The following is a 22,989-nucleotide window of genomic DNA, read 5'->3' on the forward strand; positions in this document are numbered from 1 at the left end:
CTGCAACACTCTTCTGTGTTGTTATAGAAAAATATCTGGTCTTTGTCCCCCGTTCTTGGCATTCTTCCTAAACCCTTGTAATTTCCTGAGTGATAGGGTGATAGGAGCTTCTTCTGTTCTAACAAGGTGACTCTTGGTGGGACCCTAGGTAGCTTAGGGAAGGGGGCTAGTCATTGGAAACACCGAGTCTTAATTAGAATCTCAGACCTTTCAGCTTCACCTTCCCAATCTTTTTTTTTTTTTTCATCCATTCATCTGTGGATGGAAATTTGGTCAACTATTTTTTTTATAAGATAACTAGAATAGATTGTGAAATACCACCCCTCTCCCTAAGTCTGTGTCATTTGGATTTTATCCCTGGAACCTTGTGCATAGTAGACAGGGCTTCTTGAACTTGGCTTGGAATTTTCTCTGTGGGGTAATAGAAACTCCGCACTATGCCCAGAGGCCAATTGAATAGCAGGGTACTGGGACTCTTCCATTTTTGTGTGAGAAAGCTGAGCTAGAAAAAAAATAATGCCAAATCTATGACCCAACTTCTCCTTCCCCAGCTTCCCTATCCCCCAGACTTGCCACCCTAAGGCCAGAAGTGAGGACCTCAAGACTCAGATGCAACTGTTTTACAGAAGATCCTGAATCTCTCAACACCAGAGTTAGTAAGTGACAGAGTCAAGAGTTGAACTGAAATCTGTCTGTGTCAACACTCGTAATATTTCCATCACGGTATTACTTTTACCTTGAGGTGGCCAGACTGTAACATTAGAGAAGGGGTGTCTGGGCCTGGAAAGGGAGGTTACACTGATGGTAGGGGTGTGTGTGTGAAATGCTCAAGGATTGGGATGTGCTGTATATACAGATGGCAGCACTTCTGACTTTTAAATGTTCAGGCTGCTGCTGCTTTCACATTTCTCCCTCTGACGTATTTTTATCTTAATCTTAAAAGTCATTATGTGAACATGTTACCTTAAAAACCACAAAACAGTATGAATTGTGGAGGGATGCCCAAAAGAAACAATTGCTCTTTCTCTCCTGCCCCGTCTCCCTTTTTGGCTTTCATTTTACAACCCTTCTATGTACACCCGTGCTCTGATTAAACTGACCTGGTTGCTGTTCCTTCAACATTCAGTTTATTTTCTCTGTGTCCATGTATTTGTTTATAATATCCCTACCTGGAATGCTTTCCTTTATTTTTTTATCATCAGAATACACTGGCCTGAATCCTTGCTTGAAATCTCTGCTCTAAGTAAAAATAATCGTTCTAATGAATAAACAATTATTATAGGGAATTTCCCAAATTCTGACATGTGTTATGGCTATAGTACATATATATATTTCCTCGCTTCAGACTATAAGCTTCTAGGGGCAGGGATGTATTTCACTGTTAAGTTATACTTCTCAAAATAGTGAAATCATGACCTATATACCAAGGAAAAAGGAACATGTAGAAAAATTATTTAGGTCATTAATGAGAGAACCAGTAAGATCTTTAAAGTGTTTCAAATAAGAATTCGATTTATATTCTTCACAGAATAAAACTAATTTGCACTGACAGGAACAGAAGTAATTTACATTGTTTATCAGTTTTCTACATTTTTGCTTCTGTCTTCCTTGAGTTGCAAAATACTAGTCAACCAAAGAGAGTCAAAGGCAGCACGTCTATACAATCAGATAACCCCTAGAGGGTCTTCCTTCTAATACCCAGGGCTCCCCTGAAGGGACACCCAGTAGTACCTCCTGGCCATCTCCAAGTCTTTGATAAATTTTCTTCATATTATCCATCTTCATTTCTTATAAAACACCAAGAACCAGAGCCTTGTAAAGACCATACTGGAAAACAATAAATCATTGAATAAATGTGATTATGGCAGTGTAGAAAATATAAAACAAATTAGAAATGTGGGAAAAAAGCTCCACAATTAGATAACTCCTAGAAGTATATTTATTATATTTTCTAATAAACCTAGGCCATATATTGAATTTGAAACTTTATCTTTAAAGTTTAACTTATCAGGCCCATAACTTTAGAATGATTTTTAGTAGTATTTGAAAACTCTTAGTTTGAAAACAGAGTGGGAAAACCCAACTTATCTGCTTTTAATTAGCTCAGCCAGGGTATATTGAATTATGATGGCCAATGAAAATTAACACTGATTTTTACAAAATAAAATAAATCATGCTCTGAGCATTTGCAAAATATCGTGTTTTGATCATTATAACCTTAAACAACCTAGTTCTCTGAAAAGTTTCAGTAAGTAAGCTTCTCTAATGTTAACTTACTTGAGGCTTTTCAAAAATATCTAGTCACAGAAAGTCTTTTAATTGTCCTACTGATTAAAACAAAATGGTACATAATTTGGAAAGCCTACACATAACATAATAAATGAAAAAAATTTTGTCCTAGAAAGTATAAAACCAAGATGATTCTCTTATTTTAGGAATATTTATAGGCCTACTGTTTGCCAGGCAAAACCTTTTTAAGACTTCAAATGTATTCTGAGGGTAGAAATGGGAAGTAATTGAATAAATAGCAGGCGATTATATCATGCCCCATCCAACATGATTAATCCTCTCTCCGCAGTGTTGCTTTCCTGGTACCTGGAGAAAATGCCATGAGTTAGTGTGGAATTTCAGTTTTGACTAAAGACAGAGGTACCAAAGAGACCAGGTCAGCATTATGCCTTGTGTAATTAGTCCAGCTAAAAGTTACTTAATTCATGAGAAGAGAATCTAAGTTTATTGTCTTAAAGCTTAAGAGGAAAATTCAGATTAACTGGCTAAAGTTTTGTTTTTGTTTTTTTTTAAACTGGCTCAAGTTTTAAGAAATGTCTCACAACGGACTTCCTGCCAAATAGTGGGTGGAAAGACGGATCTGGTCAGACACGAAGGTGGCAATTCCTCTGTGTAACTTGGTTCACATTTCTCTGAGAGTAAACCAGTGATGGCACTGCATTGATCTATCCATCTAACTAAACATGTAGGAGCCAGAGAACTTTTCAAGGAGCTGGGGCCATGTGTCACCTTCGCAAAGGGTAGTCCCCGGAGTTGTTTCTAATTGATGGGATGGTGGTGTTGAGGGTTGAGGAGCTGCTCCCGCCTGAGGCTAGTGAACCCATTTCCAAACAGAGGAGGGGCTGCAGGCGTGGCCCTAAGTACAGCTTATTGTAAGAAACCCTGGGAAAAGTCTTGAAGCAAAAGGAAGAGAAGTGCAGACAAATCAGGAGCCAATTCTGCTGTGGGAGCCTTGAGATTTCATTTTTGCTGCTGGAATTCTGCCATGGGGAAGAGGATCCATCTCGGCCAGATGAGAAGAAAATGTTGAATTTAACTCATCTTACCTCCTAAATTACCATTAGCATGGTCATCATCAGTGCATAATTCTTGAGTGTCTTCTGGATAGCTGCCCTTTAACCAGGAATATGCAGCCTTTATAAACCACAGAAGAGGGATCGGGACTTTCTAGGAGATTTAACAGAGAAATGAGCAGTCACGTATTAAACATAAACATAAAAATTGAATGTAAATACGCACATCCATGTATGACGAATGCATATTGATAGCCAAATGGCTAATTTAGCTTTGAATGAGTGTCCAGACTGGAGATGGTACGTTCACATTGAGAACAGGCAATAATGAGTTTACATGGAAAGCAATATAACTTTTAAAAAGCCTTTCATAATCTTTTTAAATAGTTAGTGAACTATTTACTGTGATGTTAAGCTTAGGAAATAAATGATATTTAATACAAATCCACCATGAAACTGCCTAAGATCCTTAGAGTACTGTGTTCTGTGAACGCAGAGCTTTATTATGACGCCTAGCTTCCCACCAATGATCTATCTCATGGGTCTCTGGGACTACTTAGATAACAATGACAAACATAAATTGTTTAATATCTGTAGGCTCTCTGGTGTATTACTTCTAGGCACTTTGGAAATGAAGATGTTGAGAACAAAGTGAGCTATAGTTATAATCCTTTTCAGAAATCTGAAATTGGAGAGGGAGACAAACCATGAGAGACTATGGACCCTGAGAAACAATCTGAGGGCTTCAGAGGGGAAGGGGGCGGAGGGAGGGGTGATGGGTATTGAGGAAGGCACATGCAGTGATGAGCTGTGGGTGTTAGATGTAACTAATGAATCATTGAGCACCGCATCAAAAACTAATGATGCACTATACAGTGGTTAACTGAACATAAATTAAAAATAGATAAACAGAATTCTGAAATCTCTGAACTTTTTGACATGTTAACCCAGATGAGATTGAAACAAGGAGCATTTTAGAGAAAAATTATCTGCCTGTTGGGGAAGGAGAGCTGCTTTCTTTGATTGGAAATCTTGCGTCCTTCTGTGTGGGAGTGCTGCCCCCGGCCCCCATAGCATCCTTGCCCACTTCTGCCTCTATCCCAGGCCTGGGGAAAAGCCACAGGGCTCTGTCCATGGGGCACCAAGGTAGGCAAGATTAACTAAGTGGGCCTACACTGTGACCACCACTATGGTACAGAGAATAACTTTCTCACACTCGATTACATAACTCGCTGTAAGTCAAGGGTATTACCAAGTATGCACCAAATATGACCTTTCCCAAGGTCCATAGAGACAGCACCCAAGAAGCTGAAACTCCTCATAGAGGACCCCTTTCTGACACATCCATGTTTCTTTTTTTAATTTATTTTTTATTTTTTTAAAGATTTTTATTTATTTATTTGACAGACAGAGATCACAAGTAGGCAGAGAGGCAGGCAGAGAGAGAGAGAAAGGGAAGCAGGCTCCCTGTGGAGTAGAGAGCCCGATGCGGGGCTCGATCCCAGGACGCTGAGATCATGACCTGAGCCGAAGGCAGCGGCTTAACCCACTGAGCCACCTAGGCGCCCCACCATGTTTCTTTTTTTTAAATCTTCTTTTTCAAAGATTTTTATTTATTTATTTGACAGAGAGAGAGATCACAGGTAGGCAGAGAGGCAGGCAGAGAGAGAGGAGGAAGCAGGCTCCCTGCTTCCTGAGATCATGACCTGAGCTGAAGGCAGAGGCTTTAACCCACTGAGCCACCCAGGCGCCCCCACATCCATATTTCTATCTGGTTTCTTACACCCCACGCTTCATTTATCTGACTTCTGCCCTGCAAATCTTTACCTTCCTTTTGAGAAATCATGCCTCTCAGCTATAGAGGTTGATCTCCTGCCACAATCCATTCTTCTCTTCGCTGAAAGTACATTTTCCCAAATCTGAGTCATCCATTTCAAAATAATATTCTGGGTGGGTGGGTGGGAGGTGGGGAGTCAATGATCTGTGCGGACACTCCCTAAGTAGCTGGGGAACAGCCAGAATAGATAATTGAGTTTTCCATGAAAGCACGGTGAGTTCATGGAATGACAGTTTCTTCCCCCAGTCTTGCATTGGAGAAATGCTTAAAATACTTCCACTCACCACCTCCCAAAGCACACCCTAATTCTGAGAGATGGTAAATTCCAATCCTATAATAAAATAGAGAAACATTTTTCTCATCCATAACCAAATTAATACTTCACAGTTTTTAGGTTAAGCAGAAAAAAAATAATCTTTTTCTTCCTTTGCTTCCCTTGCTCCCTCTCTTGACGGAAGAGAGGAGAAAGTTTTATTTTTCAAGTTACCTTTTATTCTGTCAGTAACACAACTCAGGAGATTCATTATTCAGCCATTAATTCCTCATTCAGTGACTCATTTAACAGATATTTTTTAAGTACTACTGTGTGCTATGTGGTATTGGGGGGGATTATATAAATATAAACAAGATATGCTCTCAGTCCACAAATATCCCATAGTGTAGTTAACTATAATACCCTGTGATAAGTGCTAGAGAGAAGTCCTAGGTGGGAATAGAGAAAGTCACAATTAAATTTTCCTGGCGAGTCATGGTCTTATTTCTCATTTATTTCAATTGATAATGGGAAGTAACAATTCAGTTGTGAAAGAGAAAAATGTTTCTTTTCCCATTGTATGTTTACTGCCTATCTCTCAGAATTAATCTATGGTTTTTGGAGATATGTGTATTCTTTTCGAAAATCCTGTGTGTTCAGCTGGAAGAAGAAATTGGCACCCCTTCAACTTAAGAGTGATGGGTAATGGCCCAGTGGAAGATGGCTTCACCTGGGTAGATTCTGAAACATCTTCATTTTATCTTAGGGATTAGTGATTCACACAGCCTGAGTTTCAGTTTATCTGAAACTTGCAAAAAGGCTATTTCCTGGGGGCGCCTGGGTCACTCAGTTAAGCCTCAGACTCTTGGTGTCGACTCAGGTCATGATTTTAGGGTCATGAGATCGAGTCCCATGTTGGGCTCTGTGCTCAGTGGGGAGTCAGCTTCCCTTCTCCCTCTGCACCCCCCCCCACCTCTCTGCCCCTGCTCACACACTCTTTCTCCCTAAAATAAATAAAATAAAATCTTAAAAAAAAAAAAAAAAGCTACTTTCTGGGCTGTTTGTTTAGCTACTTCCCCAAAACTGTAACTCCCCTGAGCCTCCTGAACTTCTGGGTCCACAGCTATCAAAGCCTGAGGAAAAGTCAGTGATGGTATAAAAATGTGAAATCCATTCCTCCATTCATCCTTATAAATATTTACTGAGAGTTTGCTATGGGACAGGCACTGGAGTAGGTTCTGGAGGTAGACTGTGTAGCAATAACAGAGATATTGTGGCAGACTGCTCACTGTCCCCCTCGATTTAATTTCCCCTTCTTCCCTAGGATAGGTGATTGCCAGCTAAAGACTACACTTCCCAGATTCTTTTGTAATTACTTTTGGTTCTGTGACTAAGTTAGGGTTGATGAGTTGTGAGTAGAAGCAGTGTAGGCTTTAGTGGTCTCACTCTTTAAAGTATTGACCTTGTGCTGCTGCTCTGGCCCTTTTCTCTTTTAATTGAGAGGAAGATAGTAAGAAATTATCAGTTCCCTTGACTAAGAGAAGGAAGCCATGTGTTGAGAAAAGGAGAGCCATCCCACCAGCTCCACATTGCCCTTAACTGGAATGTTATATGAAAGAGAAATAGGCTTGCAACTTGTATAAGTTTCATTATTTGAGGCTCTCCTTGTGAAAGCATTTTAGTCTGTACCCCAATTAACACAATCCCTGCCTTTGTGGATCTTAAAATCTGCAGAGAATCTTAGACGTTCATCAGTGAATCTCAAAATAAGTATATAATTACAATCTGAGATACAGTTATGTAAGAAAAGGAAGTGGTGTTTTAAGAGCACAACATGAGATCTGACTTAGTCTTGGGGGTCGGGGAAGATTGCAGAAAGATCAGGAATGAAATGAGCATCAGAGATATGTTGGGTATAGTATTTGACAACTTGTAAAACAGTGGTTTTACAATAAGCCTTTTGGAAGGCCATGGCCTAAATACTTTTCTGCATGAATTTCTCTGCCTGATGTGGTCCTTGGACTTGAGGAAGCAATTACAAATGTTAGTATATATAGAATAACCAAGTGAAGTAATATAATAAGCTAAAAAGTATCTAGCATCTTATAAGACAGTGAATTAGGACGAAGTTCCAAAGAGTAGTGTCTAGGAAGCTATGTAAGCTATCGGTCTTTTAAAAGGAAAAAAATATTAAATTCTTACCAGTATTTAAATTATAAGGCTCAGTTTAAAAAGAAAAAAGCAGGGAAGAAGTTTCTATAAGGTAAATCAACATAGACAAATGTATGAGGACAGCTGAAATGCATAAGAAATTCAAACAGAAACTTCAAGCTATTTCTCTTATTAAGGAAAAGAATGAAGTTATTTTTGGTCTAAATTGTTGCCTTATTGTCCACAATGATCAAATACAATTGAAGGCCTGTGCAACGGTCTGTTCGCTTCATGTACACTTGGAAGCAGAGACTAATTACAACTAATAGTGTGTACAAACAGGGAAAGACAACATAAAATTCAACAAATGTTTTACTGAAGAACAGAAGACACTTTTTTTAAATTTTTTTTATTTTTATTTTAAAGATTTTATTTATTTATTTGACAGAGATCACAAATAGGCAGAGAGGCAGGCAGAGAGAGAGAGAGGAGGAGGAAGCAGGCTCCCCGCAGAGCAGAGAGCCCGATGCGGGACTCGATCCCAGGACCCTGAGATCATGACCTGAGCTGAAGGCAGCGGCGTAACCCACTGAGCCACCCAGGCGCCCCAGAAGACACTTTTCAAATGATAGAGACATAGCAACTTTAATAAGGTGATGCACAAATATGCCACTTTACAAGCAACACTGCTTTGCTGAATCACATTCAGATATAAGAATAAGAAAACCAGTCGGGAGAGACCAACACATGCATTAAGAGTTGAGCACATCTACCACATCTGATTACTCTAGTTTAATTCCACTGTGGACTGAGAACAGAAACTGTATTCTCCTAAATTTGTTAAGATACATCTGATGGCCCAGAATGTGATCTATCTTGCTCAGTGTTCCATGTGAGCTTGAGATGATTATTCCATACAGAATCTTTATTTATGTTATGCCCAATATGGGCATATTTTGAGTTTGGAACTACAGAAGATTAACTAGATCCCTAATATTAACCAAGAATATACCAACTCAATCACACCTGGTCCCAACATTAAATACAACAACAAAACTAGTGATTATGGTAAAGAGTAGCAAATTACTCCATATTACTTTACATATTACAATGTTCTCCCATATTATTCTATGATGGAGCAACTTGTTCTTCCCAAAATTAAGTTGCAATTAGGTGGAAGAAATAATATATATAAAATAATATATATTAAAATGGATATAATATATATTTTAAAATATATAATACATTATTAAAAATATATTTATATATAAATAAATATAATATATATTTGAAAAAATATATATTATAAAATATAAAATATATATTTTAAAAAACTATGATGTTTGTAACAACGTCTTGCCTTGGCTCATTAGCTCACATGCTAAAATAAATATGATTTGCATTTAGTGCCTTAGGGACAAAAGAAAAATATTCATTGTTAGGAAAAAAGTAGCATGAAAAATGAATGAATAGTTAAAAGCATTGATAGAGACATAGTCATGAACATATTTCTTTTTCACGTAAATGAAAAATTCTACTGGTGGATATAATCTTAATAATTATGATGATGATGCAATTTTCACTTCATTAGAAGTTACTGGAAATGTTTTCCAAGACAGTTCTGATAATTTAAACAATCTCTTTTGAGAGGAAATAGTTCACATTATGTTTTTTTTTTTTTTAAGATTTTATTTATTTTTGACAGACAGAGATCACAAGTAGGCAGAGAGGCAGGCAGAGAGAGAGAGAGAGAGGGAAGCAGGCTTCCTGCGGAGCAGGGAGCCTGATGCAGGGCTCGATCCCAGGACCCCGAGATCATGACCCGAGCCGAATGCAGCAGCCCAAACCACTGAGCCACCCAGGCGCCCCGACATTATGTTTTAACTACCTCACTGTATAAAGGAGAAGAATATGTGTTTCTGGAAAGCTGACTTTTGAAATGGGAAAGAAGAAATTTCAAAGAATTCATTGTTAAATATTACCCTCATCTTATGTAATTTTATTATGATAATAAAAGGCATATATAATTCAAGTTAAATAAACATTAATATCATGGTTCAGTTATGACTGTTTCATAGAAATAAAAATTCATCATATAGAAAATGAATTGTGATACTATCTTAAATGGAAAATAGAAAAGCTAGTAAAAATAGGAATACATTTGTTCAAGAAACAACACATCTTTTACTATGCATCATATTTAAATATTATTTTATCATTTTCAAATCATTATCACAGGTACCACTTTGTTTTGAAATTTATAATATCCATGTGAGAATAGGGTGTTTATTGAGCATCTACCCTGTGCCAGGTACTGGTAGGCACTGAGAATATAATGTTGGGCCAATAGGTAGAGTCACTGACCTTTTAGAATTTATAGTGTCCTGGGAAAGAAGGGCCAATAGATTTGATATTAGGAGGAAGTATGATATATTAGAGGAACTTAAAGGGCCAATAGATTTGATATAGGAGGAAGTAGGACATATTAGAGGAACTTAAAGTTAGCTAGTGTGCTGAAAGCACAGAATTCTAATGGGAGTCTGAGGCTGAAGAGAGAGAAAAGCAGTGTGCTGGTAAACTGGTTCTCCCAGGGGAAAAAGAAAACCCTGCTTTGTAACATTTGCCTATTTCTCCTATTGCATCCAACTTTGAACTAGCAACTGTTCAAAAACCGGTTTCCAAAGTTCTGGAGAACTTAACCATCTGTATGCCATTGCCAGCCAGTATGAGCCCACCCCAATACACGCCTTTTCTCACACAAGGGCCAGATCATCCAGAGCCTTATAGGCTGTGATAAGGAGTTTATAATCTTAAGGAACAACAGAAAGCCATATAGCTTTGGCTATAGTCTGAAGAAAAGATAGTAGAAAAATATGATAGCGTGTAATAAAATAACTACTGTTGCAGGGTCCTGTGAAAGACAATGATGGCTTTGACAAAAAGAAATAGAAAAACTCAAGAAATATTTTGATGGGATAATTAACAAGACTTAGTGTTGGACCACGGCATAAGGAAGAGAATGGTCTGTAGTATAACTTAGAGTTTTCTGGCTTGCAAAGCTGAATAAGTGGGTGGGTAGTGGTATCAAGACAGAAAACCCTGGGGGAAAACCAGCTTTGGAGGGAAAAGATCATTAGATCAATTTTGAGCTTGGAGGTTGTGAGTCACCTTTGAGATCCAAGTAAAATGTTGAGTAGGCAGTGAGATATGTAGATTTGGAGATTAGAGGAGGTCTGGGATAAAGATAACCCTATGGGAGTCAAGGGTTCAATTAGGTGATCATTGACACCATGAGTTTACATCATTCATTGTCTAGGAAGAAAATACAGAGTAGGAAAAGTGAGGACACATAGGAGTAAGCCTTGAGGACTACAGCATTTAAGGGGCAGGCAGAAGAGACTGAACCAGCAAGGGAATACCATGGCCAGAGAAGTAGAAGGAAAGCCAGGAGAGTAGGGTCACAGAGGCCAAAGGCAAGAGTGCTTTGGGAGGGCAATATTGCTGAATGACTATACAGAGAGTAACTTTTCCAAACTCACCCTGGGGATGGAGAGCCAAGCATTCTTTTTTTTTTTTTTTTTTTTTTTAATTATCCTCATGGTATACTTTTTTTTTTTAAAGATTTTATTTATTTATTTGACAGAGAGAGAGATCACAAATAGGCAGAGAGACAGACAGAGAGAGAGATGAGGAGAAGCAGGCTCCCTGCTGAGCAGAGAGCCCAATGTGGGACTCGATCCCAGGCCCCTGGGATCATGACCTGAGCCGAAGGCAGAGGGTTAACCCACTGAGCCACCCAGGCGCCCCGATAGCCAGGCATTCTTAACTTCATGTTAGTTAGGAACAAAATCTCAATCTATTCAGATCAAACGGAAAGAAAGATTATAAGGATACGTAGATTTCACTGAGAAATGAAGAAAAGATCTGTGATTGATGGGAATCAGAACTAAGAGATAATTTTTATTATTCATCATTTTGATTATCATATTGTATTTAACATGTGATTAACGTTATAAGTTTACCGTGGGTCAGACCCTGCTCAGTACTTCATAGAGATCTTTCTTGTGATTCTAATGACAACTCTATGAGAATGATGCTACTATTAACTTCATTTTATGGATGGAAAAACTGAGATTTAAAGAGGTTAAAAAACTTCTGCAAGGTTACATTAGTTGATAGGGAGTGAGGGCTCAACTTATCTTAGCCTCTACTTTTTATGAGCTCAGTCTCTACACATCTCAATTCTAGGCCCCACAAAAGAATTCAATCAGACAAGCTCATCTAAGACATATATGGAAGTCAGGTGCCTCTTCATGATCCAAACAGCTGTGTGGCCAGGGACTGAGGTCACAAAGATGGGAGGGATTTGGGACTTTTAGTTTAAAGGGAGCTATGTGGAAATAGGATTGATGTCTGGGATGCACTCTCAGTTCTGTCTTTCATATCTTACCTTTCTCTTGGGCCTCTTTCCTAAACATAAAAGCACGTTCCTCTCAGTATTAATTGAACGCTTCTGATGATGGTAAACCACAGAAGCTCAGTTAGCATTCACTGAAGCAGAAAGGGGGAATTTTATTATAAGGATCCTAATGATCTCATACATCTCAAGAGAAAGAATGTTGCTGGATGTCAGGAACAACCAGAAACAAGGATCTAAATGTTTCTAAGACTCTGATCTTTTCTTTTTTCTGTCACTTTTGTGCCTTTATATTCCTTTTAATCTTGACTTCGTTTGTCTTTCTCATCACAGGTTACTTTTCAACCCGTGATAAAAAACATGGCTGCAAACTTATTTTTACAGCTTATAGTTTCAATCAATGGAATGATATTGACTCAATATTTCCTCTGGTATGAAATATAAAAATCCTACAGTAGAGACACTTTGGTTCAGTTGAGCAACTTAGCCATTCCTCATTGATTCAACTGGTTCATGAAGTAGGATTCTTTGGATCAATTTCAATTAGATTTACCCTCTCTACCAATTAACCTGGGCCAAGAAATAGGTCATATAAGAATATAAGATCTCAAAAAGCCATAAAAACTAGGAGGAGGTGGGAAGAGGAATCAGTTTCTAGAAGAAGAGGATCGCTCCATTGTCCTCTTTCTCATGACTGTCTTCCTGCCCTTCAGACTGCACAGAATGAACTCCGTTCTCGACAGTGCTGAGCTAACTATGGTCTTAACCTCTTACCTTCCTTTTCACAGGCCAGCTTGTTGAAAGTGGAATCTATAATCCTCTTCATTTTCCTTATCATAATGTCAGGCTTCTATCTACTGTAATTTGACTCACATTTTCACAAGGTAAGAAATTACTTTAGCCAAGGTTGTTGCTGACTAATAACAGTAAACAATTTAAATCCTTATCTTACAAGAACTGTCTTCAGTTTATGTCATTATTCACCAATTCCTATATGGCAGAGACTTCCAGTTGCTTCCCTGGATCCAATTCCCCTGTCCTCCCTAGTAAATAAAATAGAGAACCATTTTTAGCCAGACTCATGGTTGCCCAAAATATGATGTGCCTTTTCCAGTCTTCTTTGAAATCGGTGTGGCCATGTGGCTAAATTCTGCCAATGGATTGGAAGTAGAAGTGTTATACAAAGTGTAGAGTAACTATCTTAAAAGGGAGTGGTGCTCCCTTCTTCAATATATCCCCCTTCACACTGGCCTGAATCTTGGACAACCCACTTAGACTAGTAAGATGCTGAGTATAATAGAGAAAGAATTGGATGATAACCGAGCCCCTGCACTAGCACCAGCTGCCTAACTCCACCTATGTGAGAAAGCCCTGCAACCTGCCACTAAGTCTGATCCTAACCGATGAGTACTCTTTCTTGAAACTCCTCTCCTTTCCTTCTGTTTACTTTCTCTGATTTCTGTTCCTTACTGGTCTTCTTCCTATTATTCTTAAATTCCAGCTCTGTCTTTTCCTTGATCTACCCCCCTTAATTGTCTCCAGGGTTCCATCGTGAGGCCTATGCTTATTCTTAGTATTCTACAAGTGAAACGTCATAAATATCCACACTCTAATAGCTAAATTGTGTTTTTAACTCAGAAATACAAGTCTCTGGTCTTCCTATCTTCTCTTGACTGCTGACCCAGCACTTGAGCTCTGAATACTTTGACCTTCTGAACATTCTTTTCATTAATTCCACATCTCTTTGGTGACCCCACTCTCTAGATTATCGCCTGAGCATGAAGACTGAATTTCCCTGGACTTCCCTTTTCTGCTCTGCTGTGGTAGTCTTTGAGCTGGTATTCTTCTCTTACTCAGACTCTCCTCCACCTTACTGCCAAAGTAGCTTTCCTAAAACCAACCTTGATTATGTCAACTCACCAAATCATAAATCATTTAGTATCTCCATTATCTGAGGCATTTAGTCCATACACCATAATGTTTCATAATAGAAAGTTCAGAGAGTTGCCTTTCTTTTCAGACTTATTTCTCCTTCAGATTCTGAAATTCCAATGATACCAAACTATTCACAGCCCCCAAATGAGCCATGCTGTCCTTTTCTTCTATCCTTTGTAGGTGCTGTGCATTTTTTTTTTTTTAAGATTTTATTTATTTATTTGACAGAGACACAACGAGAGAGGGAACACGGCAGAGGGAGTGGGAGAGGGAGAAGCAGGCCCCATGAGGAGCAGGGAGCCCAATGCGGGGCTTGATCCCAGGACTCTGGGATCACTATCTGAGCCGAAGGTAGACGCCCAACGACTGAGCCATCCAGGTGCCCTGGTGCTGCATGTTTTAAAGATGTCCTTTTGCTATAGGACATGCCTCTCTTCCCCTGTTACATAACAAACTCCCATTGATCCTTTAAGAACCCAACTCGGGTAGTTTTTCCTGTAGGAAGCTTTCCTTGACATCTTCAGGTGCATTTGGATTGATACTTTCCTCTGGGACTTCTTGCAACTCCCTAAATACGCATAACCCTGAATGTATTTCTTATGATGCAAGTTACATCACTTACACATCTATGTCTTGCTCTGGAGGACGAGCTTATCTTTTGGGGCTTGGAATTTTGTCATCTCCCTGGCATACTGTATGTACTTATTAAAGTGTTGAAATTATTTATTAATTCTAAAAGATAAAAATATAGGAAAATCAATGTTCTGTGATAACTACATGAATCTAGAGCCTGATTATAAGTGGGGTTGCTGCTGTGTGCACAGTGATTCTCCAGTTGGTCCTGACTGTACTGTCTTTGCTTATTCCTCCCCTTATTCTTGGCATCGGCTGTGTTGTTAATCCAAAGCTAGAGGTGCTAAATCTAGTTGGGCCCAGAGGATATTCCCTCCCCAGACATTTGAAAATAAATTAAGATATGTAAAAACTGAAGGTTCTAGAGTTGAGTCATCTGATGTGAGTGTCCTGGAGAGAAGGTTCAGGAACAACCAATCCCTGTGATTTTCCTGCATCTGCTTAGATTTCTGTCTTCTTCAAGGTTGATGAATTCTGCCCTTCCTTTGATTTTGAGGACAATCCTTTTAACATAATGTCGTGTTTCGTTTGAATTAGCCAGTCAGTTTCTTTTGCTTGCAAATAAAAGAATCTTAACCAGAGTATCCACTAGGAAAGTACTGAAGGATTGCGAACACTATTGGTAGATTCTCTGTTCTGTGGTTTAAAGATTAGATTCTCCTAATCCCACCCAGTGAAGCCCTTTGAGTTTACAGATTTGATAGCCCCTGAAGGGATTAGGTTGAGCAGAAGCTAAGGCGGGCAAATACACAATAATCTTTTCTACAAACCATATCAACTCAACTTAAATCTTTTTTTTTTCCTTCTCAGGTGTCCCATTTTCATGTTTTTTATAAAAAGAATATTTTTTTCCCCTTCAAGAAACCGAATTTCCACCTCAAATTTAAAATGCCGTGTCAAGTTAGTAAAGGATTTTGGCTTAAATTGTTCCTAGAGATTAGGTCTACTTTCCCTCAATGCCAATTAAAATGACACGGTCTAACATAATGTAGTATCTGACGTTTCCATAGCAGCTTGCACTAAGCAGCTTTCCTTGCTAATTAGCCTGACAGCGCCCTGTGAAATACCTTCTACCCAAAGATGATACCACCCCTTTGTAAACAGAACCTCATATGACAGGAAACCAGAAAAGCAAAATTTATCCAGATGAAACAGAAAGGGGAAATGCTCTCAGCCAAAGTGTTAAATCTAAGCTGAGAATTGGCAGAACCCTGGGAAGAAAATATCCTCTCCTGTTTTGTTATCACACACTCAGCGGAATACTTAATAATCAGAAGGAATTAAAGGCTTGGTTTTGTAATGCCATTTGGCAATTGGCATGTCTGCTACCCACAAGTCTTTACGTACCAACACAGACATTATTTAATACTGATTTAGAGGACATATCAGTCTGCTGTTCAGCCCCACCACTTCCTGTCAACAGGAATGTTAATATAAAAACTCTTCACGTATCCAGCAGTTATTTAACAAAGTAATCTCAGGTCTCAGGAAATAGAAAATAATCCATCAAGCCAAAGGGTTTACTGAGAATTCAAAGCTGCAGCACAGTGCCAGGAATTAAAGTTTACACTGAGCTCTATTTACTCTTCTTTTAGACCTAATTTGAGTCGGTATAAAAGTTTAGTTTTATTGCTCCCCGTTAGGTGAGCAGCAAATCAGGTTCAATAAAAAGAAACTAGAGAAAATGATTAAAAAAAAAAAAAACACATGTAATTTCTATTACACTGACAGTCAGAGAAAGGAAGGGGAAGTTAGATCCCTAGAAAAAGGGATCCCCAAACTATAAAACATTTACTTGTCTGGAGCCATTTCAGAGAAGAACAGGGGTGCCTGGCTGGCTCACTTGGTAGACCATGTGACTCTTAATCTCGGGGTCAAGAGTTCAAGCCCCATGTTGGGTAGGGAGCCCGCTTATAAAAACCCGACAATAAAGAAGGGCAAATGGGCTTGTTCAGTTTAGCACCCCCTGATGCAACGCTGTGTTATTATTATTTTGCCTTTTTTATGACTTTTTATATTCTGAAAATTAGAATAAAGATATTTACTTTCTAACAGTAGTTTTTTGGAAGGAAAGTATAAATTTAATTCTTGAACACAAGTAAATACTATGCGCTGAAAATAAAACACACATATATACAAGCCGTCAAAGGGAGGGCTGTGGAGAAGGTGCTTGCATTTGGGTGGGCTCTGGTGTGGGGACTTGCCTCCAAGTGTTGGGCAGGAGGCTCGGGACACAGTGAGATGTACTTATGTAGTGGGGCACATTCAGGGTGCTGATGGCCCTATGGACCCTTTCACTGCTCCTGGTGCAGGGAGGTGCTCCATGTCCCTAAGGACTAGGCAGGGGCAGGACTCCACCTGTCCAGATTCCCTGGGACCTCTCTTCAACTCAGTCTTTGGGGCTCCGCAGATACTTCCTAAAAAGGCAAATCATAAAAATATAAATTATGAAAACAAAAAAAAATGGAGGTAGAGGTAGTGGAAGAAAGCATCTTGAGCTATCCAGAAGGGTTGATAGCCAGCATGGAGGCTTCTATTTAAGAAATAAGGATATATTTGCCTAACTTTCTATTAGAATTGGTTGTGGGACTGAATTGAGGAATGGGGAGGGAAGGAATAAAAAAAAAAAAAAAAAAAGGAAGAGGAGTGATGAGTCCACAGAAACAAAATAGGAGACTTGACTATGTCCCCCACCCTGGAGGGCAGCAGCAGGCGTTGGGAAAGGAGAGCCAGGCAGAGTAACTGGAACTGCAAGGCAAGCCCAGGACCTGCTCTAGGAGTTTAGGAGGGGAGGCCTTGGGTTGGAAGCAGAACAAAGTACTGTATACAAAAGGGACCATCCAGGGTTGTGCAGGTTGATAGGAGAGGCAGTAGTCCTCATTTATTTTAATTAATTAATCTTTAGCCAACTGTAATCTGAGAATAAAGTAAAATTACTTAGTCATATGTCTATATTGGTTGAGATGCAGCAAATGTTTGACTTTATTTTAAAAGCATGTATGATTTATTTTAAGCAAACATTGTTTTGTGAGACACAAAGAGATGGTCTTCACCTTCCGGGTCCTTTCAGTTGAGTGACTGGGATAGGCATATGCACAAATCAGCCTAATGCGAGTCTGTCCAAAGGAATAAGAATAGAACAATTATTGAGCTTCTACTTTGTGCCTGGCTGTGTACTAAGCATTTAAATAAATTATTTTATCTAAATCTTATAGCAATTATAAGAAGTAGATATAATTATTTCACTTTCACAGATGGGGAAACTGAATCTTAGAAGGTCAGTTAGCTTGCCTGGGGCCACAATGTTCTAGAAATTAGAGAAGATAGATTCAAATTCCTCTGACTCCTACTCATTCCTTAAGGCTTTTTGCTCTAACCAATTAATTTCTTAGAGTCAACTTGTGTTTGTTTGATGTCTGACAAGATTTGAAATATTTATTTTTGAGGCCTTCATCAACTGAGTTCTGCCTACCAGAGTAAAGGCAATCTGTTTTGGAGCGTGGATCATTATCCTGAAGGGTGAATATGGGAAATGAAGCTTACTTCTGAAACCATTTTACACTTTGATTTTTTTAACTCCCCACTCCCACCTACTGTCAAGGCAAATAATAGTGTTTGAGGTAGCCTTATCTCAGAATATTTCTCCATGACTGTGAAGTAGGTTCTGGAGAAAGGAGTTAATGATAGAAGGTTAGAAAAATAGCAAAATAATGACCAGGAAGTTCAAATATCTTTGATTACTTTATTGCACCTAGGTCTATGCTTCACATCTTCCTAAGCTGAAGTAAATTAAAGTATTAATCCTATTGAACTGGTTAACTTGGGGAGCCGTACTTGAAGCTCTCTTCTTTGGAATGATGTAATTGAGAAACATTGAGCAGATTAGATATATTATTTAAGTGTCTGGGAAGAGCAGATGTCATTAGGAAACAATGACAGTCCAGAGTGAGTGCATTTTTAGCATTCTTCACCTTGAAAAAGTACTGTAGAATGACAGAGGTTTCATAAGACACCATGCATTTTTATGGCTTTTAGTCTGTGTTTGGGCATGGTTTACTTAATCTTCACCTATACCTGAAGGACGCTATTGTAGGATAACTCTCCTGTTCTCTCCAAGGGTTCCATATTTAAGTAAAGAAAATTGTTTTGAACAGATGTCTAAATGCTGCCTAGTATCAGGAGACCATATTAAGAGTAGGTAATAAATGTGAAACCCCCAGAACAATTATTTCAGAACACCTCTGCTATTCCTCTAGTTGAAAGTAGAGTAGCCTCTATGAATACCTTTCCGTTCTTGATAGGATGAATGGGGTGTGGCTCGGTGCCTGGTAGACCGACAGACACTGGTTTCAGTAATGTTGGGGACTTTGCAATTAACCTTGAATGCCATTTGCAGTTTGAGATCATTTCTCTCTCTCTCCTTTTCTAAATATCATTTACCTTTTACCCTCTTAATATATTGATTTTTTTTTAATTGTATGTATTTATTTGAGAGAGAGAGAACACAAGTGGCAGGGGTAGGGCAGAAAACGAGGGAGACGCAGGCTCCCTGCTGAGCAAGGAGCAGGACATAGGGTGGGGTGGGAGGTGTGAGGCTCCATGCCAGGACCTTGGGATCTTGACCTGAGCGGGATGCTTAACTGACTGAGCCACCCAGGAGCTGCATATACTGATTAATTTTCATCACCGAAATGGAATATTCTGTACTTCTGCTTTTATCTACATGTGTTGAACCCTTTTGAAGGAGAGAGATAATGTAATTAGTTGATAATATATTGATATTGATATAGTTTATAATATATATATCATATATATGATAATATAGAGATAATAGTTGAAGAAACAGTGCAATGCAGAGTAAATCTCACTTGATAATTCAGTCTAATTTTTTTCCTTTCAATACACTTCAGATCAGGGGAACTAACCAGTTCTTTATAAATTCTTGGACTCCAATAAATTTCAAAGTAAATGTAGGTATTTAAGCAGGCAGGCAGATTGGATTGAGAATCATTACTCAGGTTTATCTTGGTGTTCAGGGAACACCATGAAGCCATTTTAGTGAATTTCCCTGTCCTTTGAATTTGTCCTTTGTAAACACCTGTGTTTGTAAGACCACGGGAAGTAGGCTCCATTTAGTTAAGTAGTTCTTGGCCAAAGTCTATTTCTGTGATCAAATTGGCTTGGCTTCTGACTGTGAGTGCTTATGCCAGATGTGAGTGCAGGCAACAATGGCAATCTGGCTGCTCCTCTTGCTCAGCAAATGCTCTGCATGATACAGATCCCACGTCACTGTTTCCCCCTTTTGCTGCAAGGGTCAGATGTGGGTACTGATAAAATACTTGCCTCACATAGAGGCTTATTCGTTTAACGGATACATGTGGTATGCCTATGAGGGAGTGGAGTATTGCAGTGCGCTCCACGTGCCTCAGTGCATGAGCCAGCAAGGTCTCCACCTTTCCGCGTGTTTCTGTATTTTCACTGAGTAAGACTGTGGCATTCTTTCAGTCTAATTGTTTTGCTTTTTCTGTCTTCCTGGGTGCTGAAAATACCTGTGCCCAAAGGAAATTTATGGGTCCTCTAGCCTAGTTATGTTTTGGTCCTCCCCTCTGTTAAATGTATTAAACAAGGAGGCCATTAGCCTGAGGTGGTTCTAAGACCTATATAGGGAAACCCAAACTTAGTCCTATAAATGAAGCAAGGTTAAAAAATCAGAACCCAAGGACAGATCACAAATAGCCAGTAGGCTTTTCCAAAGACGGCAAATGCTTAAGCTATAGCCAATTGAATCGTTTCCTTCTTTTCTTCAGCATTTTCTGTATGTCTTTCTCCTCATTCCTGTCACTGGAGTGCTTCTAATTACTTCCTGTATGGAGCTGCCCAGTTGGAATCAATTTTTGCTTAAATAAACTCAGAAAGTTTGTAATATGCTTCAGTTTATCTTTTAGCACTTCTATGACTTGATTTACAGAATTTTACTGGTGGAAGAATTTGCTCATTCCTTTAAGAAATATATATTAAATGTTGCCATATGCCAGTCTCTATGCCAATTATGAAGGACACAGCAGTGATCAAAAAGAGAAGTTTCCTAGTCTCATAGAGCACAGTTGGATGGGGAAGACCAACATTACAAAACAAACACATTCATGGTTACAAATTGTGGTAGGAATTATGAAGTGAAAAAAAGGGGGGGGGGAGAAGAATTATGAGGTGAAGAGACCAATTTGAGGGATCTCCTTAAGACTTGAGAACCTCTTTGAGGAAGTGAATATGCATTACTATTGTGTACTGGTGGTTTGCACAATTCCAAAGTTATGAAAGGTGCCCACTGAGTTGAGTAACACGGTGACATTAAAACTGGTGGTGGGTATATAGGAGAGCACATATTGCATGGAGCACTGGGTGAGGTGCATAAACAATGAACTTTGGAACACACACACACACACACACACACACACACTCAAAATTAAATTAAATTAAATTAAATTAAAAAACAAACAAACAAACAAAAAACCTGAAGGAAAGGGGCCCTACCATGTGAACATACAATGAAAAAGTTTCCCTGTAGAGAGAAGAACATGTATGATGACCCCAAAATGGACAAAGCTTGGGGTATTTGAAATCTGAAAGAAGGCCAGTGAGAGTGTAATAGTTGGACAGGGAGAAGCCAATAAAGACAATGGAAAAGCAACAAAGACCTGACTAATCTGGGCCTAATAGGCCATAGTAAAGTTTTGCTTTTATTTCAAAGTTGATGGAAGAGTTTTAAATAAGAGAGCGATAAGATCTTGGTTTTAAAAAGCTCTCTCAGTTGTAGTGGGGATAATGACAGGATAGGGACCAGTTAGAGGTTTATGGCCCTAGTCTACACAAAAATGAGATTGGATTTTTTTTTTTAAATGAGATTGGTTTAAGTGGTGGGTTAAAGAAATATTTTTTTAGTAGAATTGGGAGAATTTATTATTAATGGGTTGTAAATGACAGATGAGGGAGATTATGATGTCATGATGTAACTTAATTATTAACATTTTAAATTTAAAATCTTAATAAATCAAAGCTTTGATAACATTCCAAATAATTTTATGTATTTGGCAGTCAGCATTGAACAATGGCAAAATTATTTCCAACTGGAAGTCTTAAATTATACTGAGTATATTATAATATGTATACTGAGTACATATTAAATGATTAATTAAAGTAGTAGTGTTCCTACTATTCTAATAACTTATAAAAGTCAATGCTCATGTACATATTAAATGACTACAAAAAGTAGGTAGTGTTTCTATTACTCTAATAATTTATAAAAGTAAATTAACATACTTTTAATAATTCTTCCTGATTTCTCAGTATTAGAGTAATAAATACTATAATTGCAAAACTGTACATGAAATGCTTTGACAGATCAATCACTGTAAAAATCCAGAATAGGTTTGTTGGTATTGGACAAGAAGGACAGTTTCTGCTGGGCTGAGTAGCTGGTAGAATGTGGCCCTCAGCTGCTGCTGGTCACCTGTGACAGTACATGGGGAAGACAAAAGGACAATTCTTAACGAAATCTTTGATGCCCTGGGTCCAGTTCCATGAGCAATTCAAATTCCCAGTGACATGAGGCAATACGTTTCCTTTTTGGATTTCAAGCTGGTTTGATAGGATTTCTATCATTTTTTAAAGGTTATATTTCTTAGTAATCTCTATACCTAATGTGGGGCTCAGACACACAACCCTGAGATCAAGAGTCGCATGCTTTTCCAACTGAGCCAGCCTGGCACACCCGATTTCTGTTGTTTTTCACAAAATGTATTTGGACCAAACAAGAACCCTAGTCTTAGACTGGAGGCTGTAACTTAAGGAGAAAGTAAAAAATGAAACCACCACAAAGAAAGCCGAATACGCACACAGACACACACACAGACACAGACACACACACACACACACACACAATGGAAGAGTCAGGACACTTGAAATCCAGTTTTGATTCGTCTACTCTTAGCCCTTCTGACTATAGTTCCCTTATTTGGAAAACTAGTGTCCACTCTGTTTCTGAAACTCTGTTTCTTGTTGCCAGTTTTAGTATTTCAGTAACCAGCTTAAATCATCTATCTTATTTCTTGGTCTTTTTAGGATAGATACACCAATGAGGAAATAAAAATGTGTTCCTTAGAGGTCTATATTGAATAAGGAAACAAAAGAATATTCACCCTAATGTACTTAAGTGGTCAGATTAGAATATAACAATTAAAGTAGAGAAATTTACTGTAAAAACTTAGTGGATCATACATATATGTCATTATTTTAATGGAGATGTGCTGATATGTAGTTTGAACTTGTGCTGTCAGACAAAGACTCTGCTGCAGAGAATGGGGAGAATGCTAATTCCTCGGCAACATACAAATCAAATTGTGCGGACCAGGGGTTCTCAAGTCCATAAAAGGTATCATAAAAATATAAAAATGGGCTCTGCTAG

General features: G+C 38.6%; 1 protein-coding gene across 7 annotated transcripts in view; it reads left to right on the forward strand.

The window, feature by feature from the left end:
* Nucleotides 1–22,989, forward strand: part of LOC309860475 (uncharacterized protein) — a 117,500-nt gene that overhangs the window by 74,122 nt on the left and 20,389 nt on the right. The window contains exons 2-3 of one of the 7 annotated variants that reach the window (XR_014309394.1): nucleotides 552–656; nucleotides 2,579–2,665. The exons of 5 other annotated variants lie outside the window; for them this stretch is intronic. Coding sequence is in view for 1 of the 2 variants with exons in the window: in XM_082722616.1 (XP_082578742.1) it covers nucleotides 552–656 (105 nt within the window). In the remaining variant the exon portion in view is untranslated. The remainder of the gene's footprint in view (nucleotides 1–551; nucleotides 657–2,578; nucleotides 2,666–22,989) is intronic. One more of the 7 variants, XM_082722616.1, reaches the window with a different exon arrangement.

This window comes from Mustela nivalis, assembly GCF_964662115.1.
Source record: "Mustela nivalis genome assembly, chromosome: 2".
Classification (NCBI taxonomy): Eukaryota; Metazoa; Chordata; class Mammalia; order Carnivora; family Mustelidae; genus Mustela; species Mustela nivalis.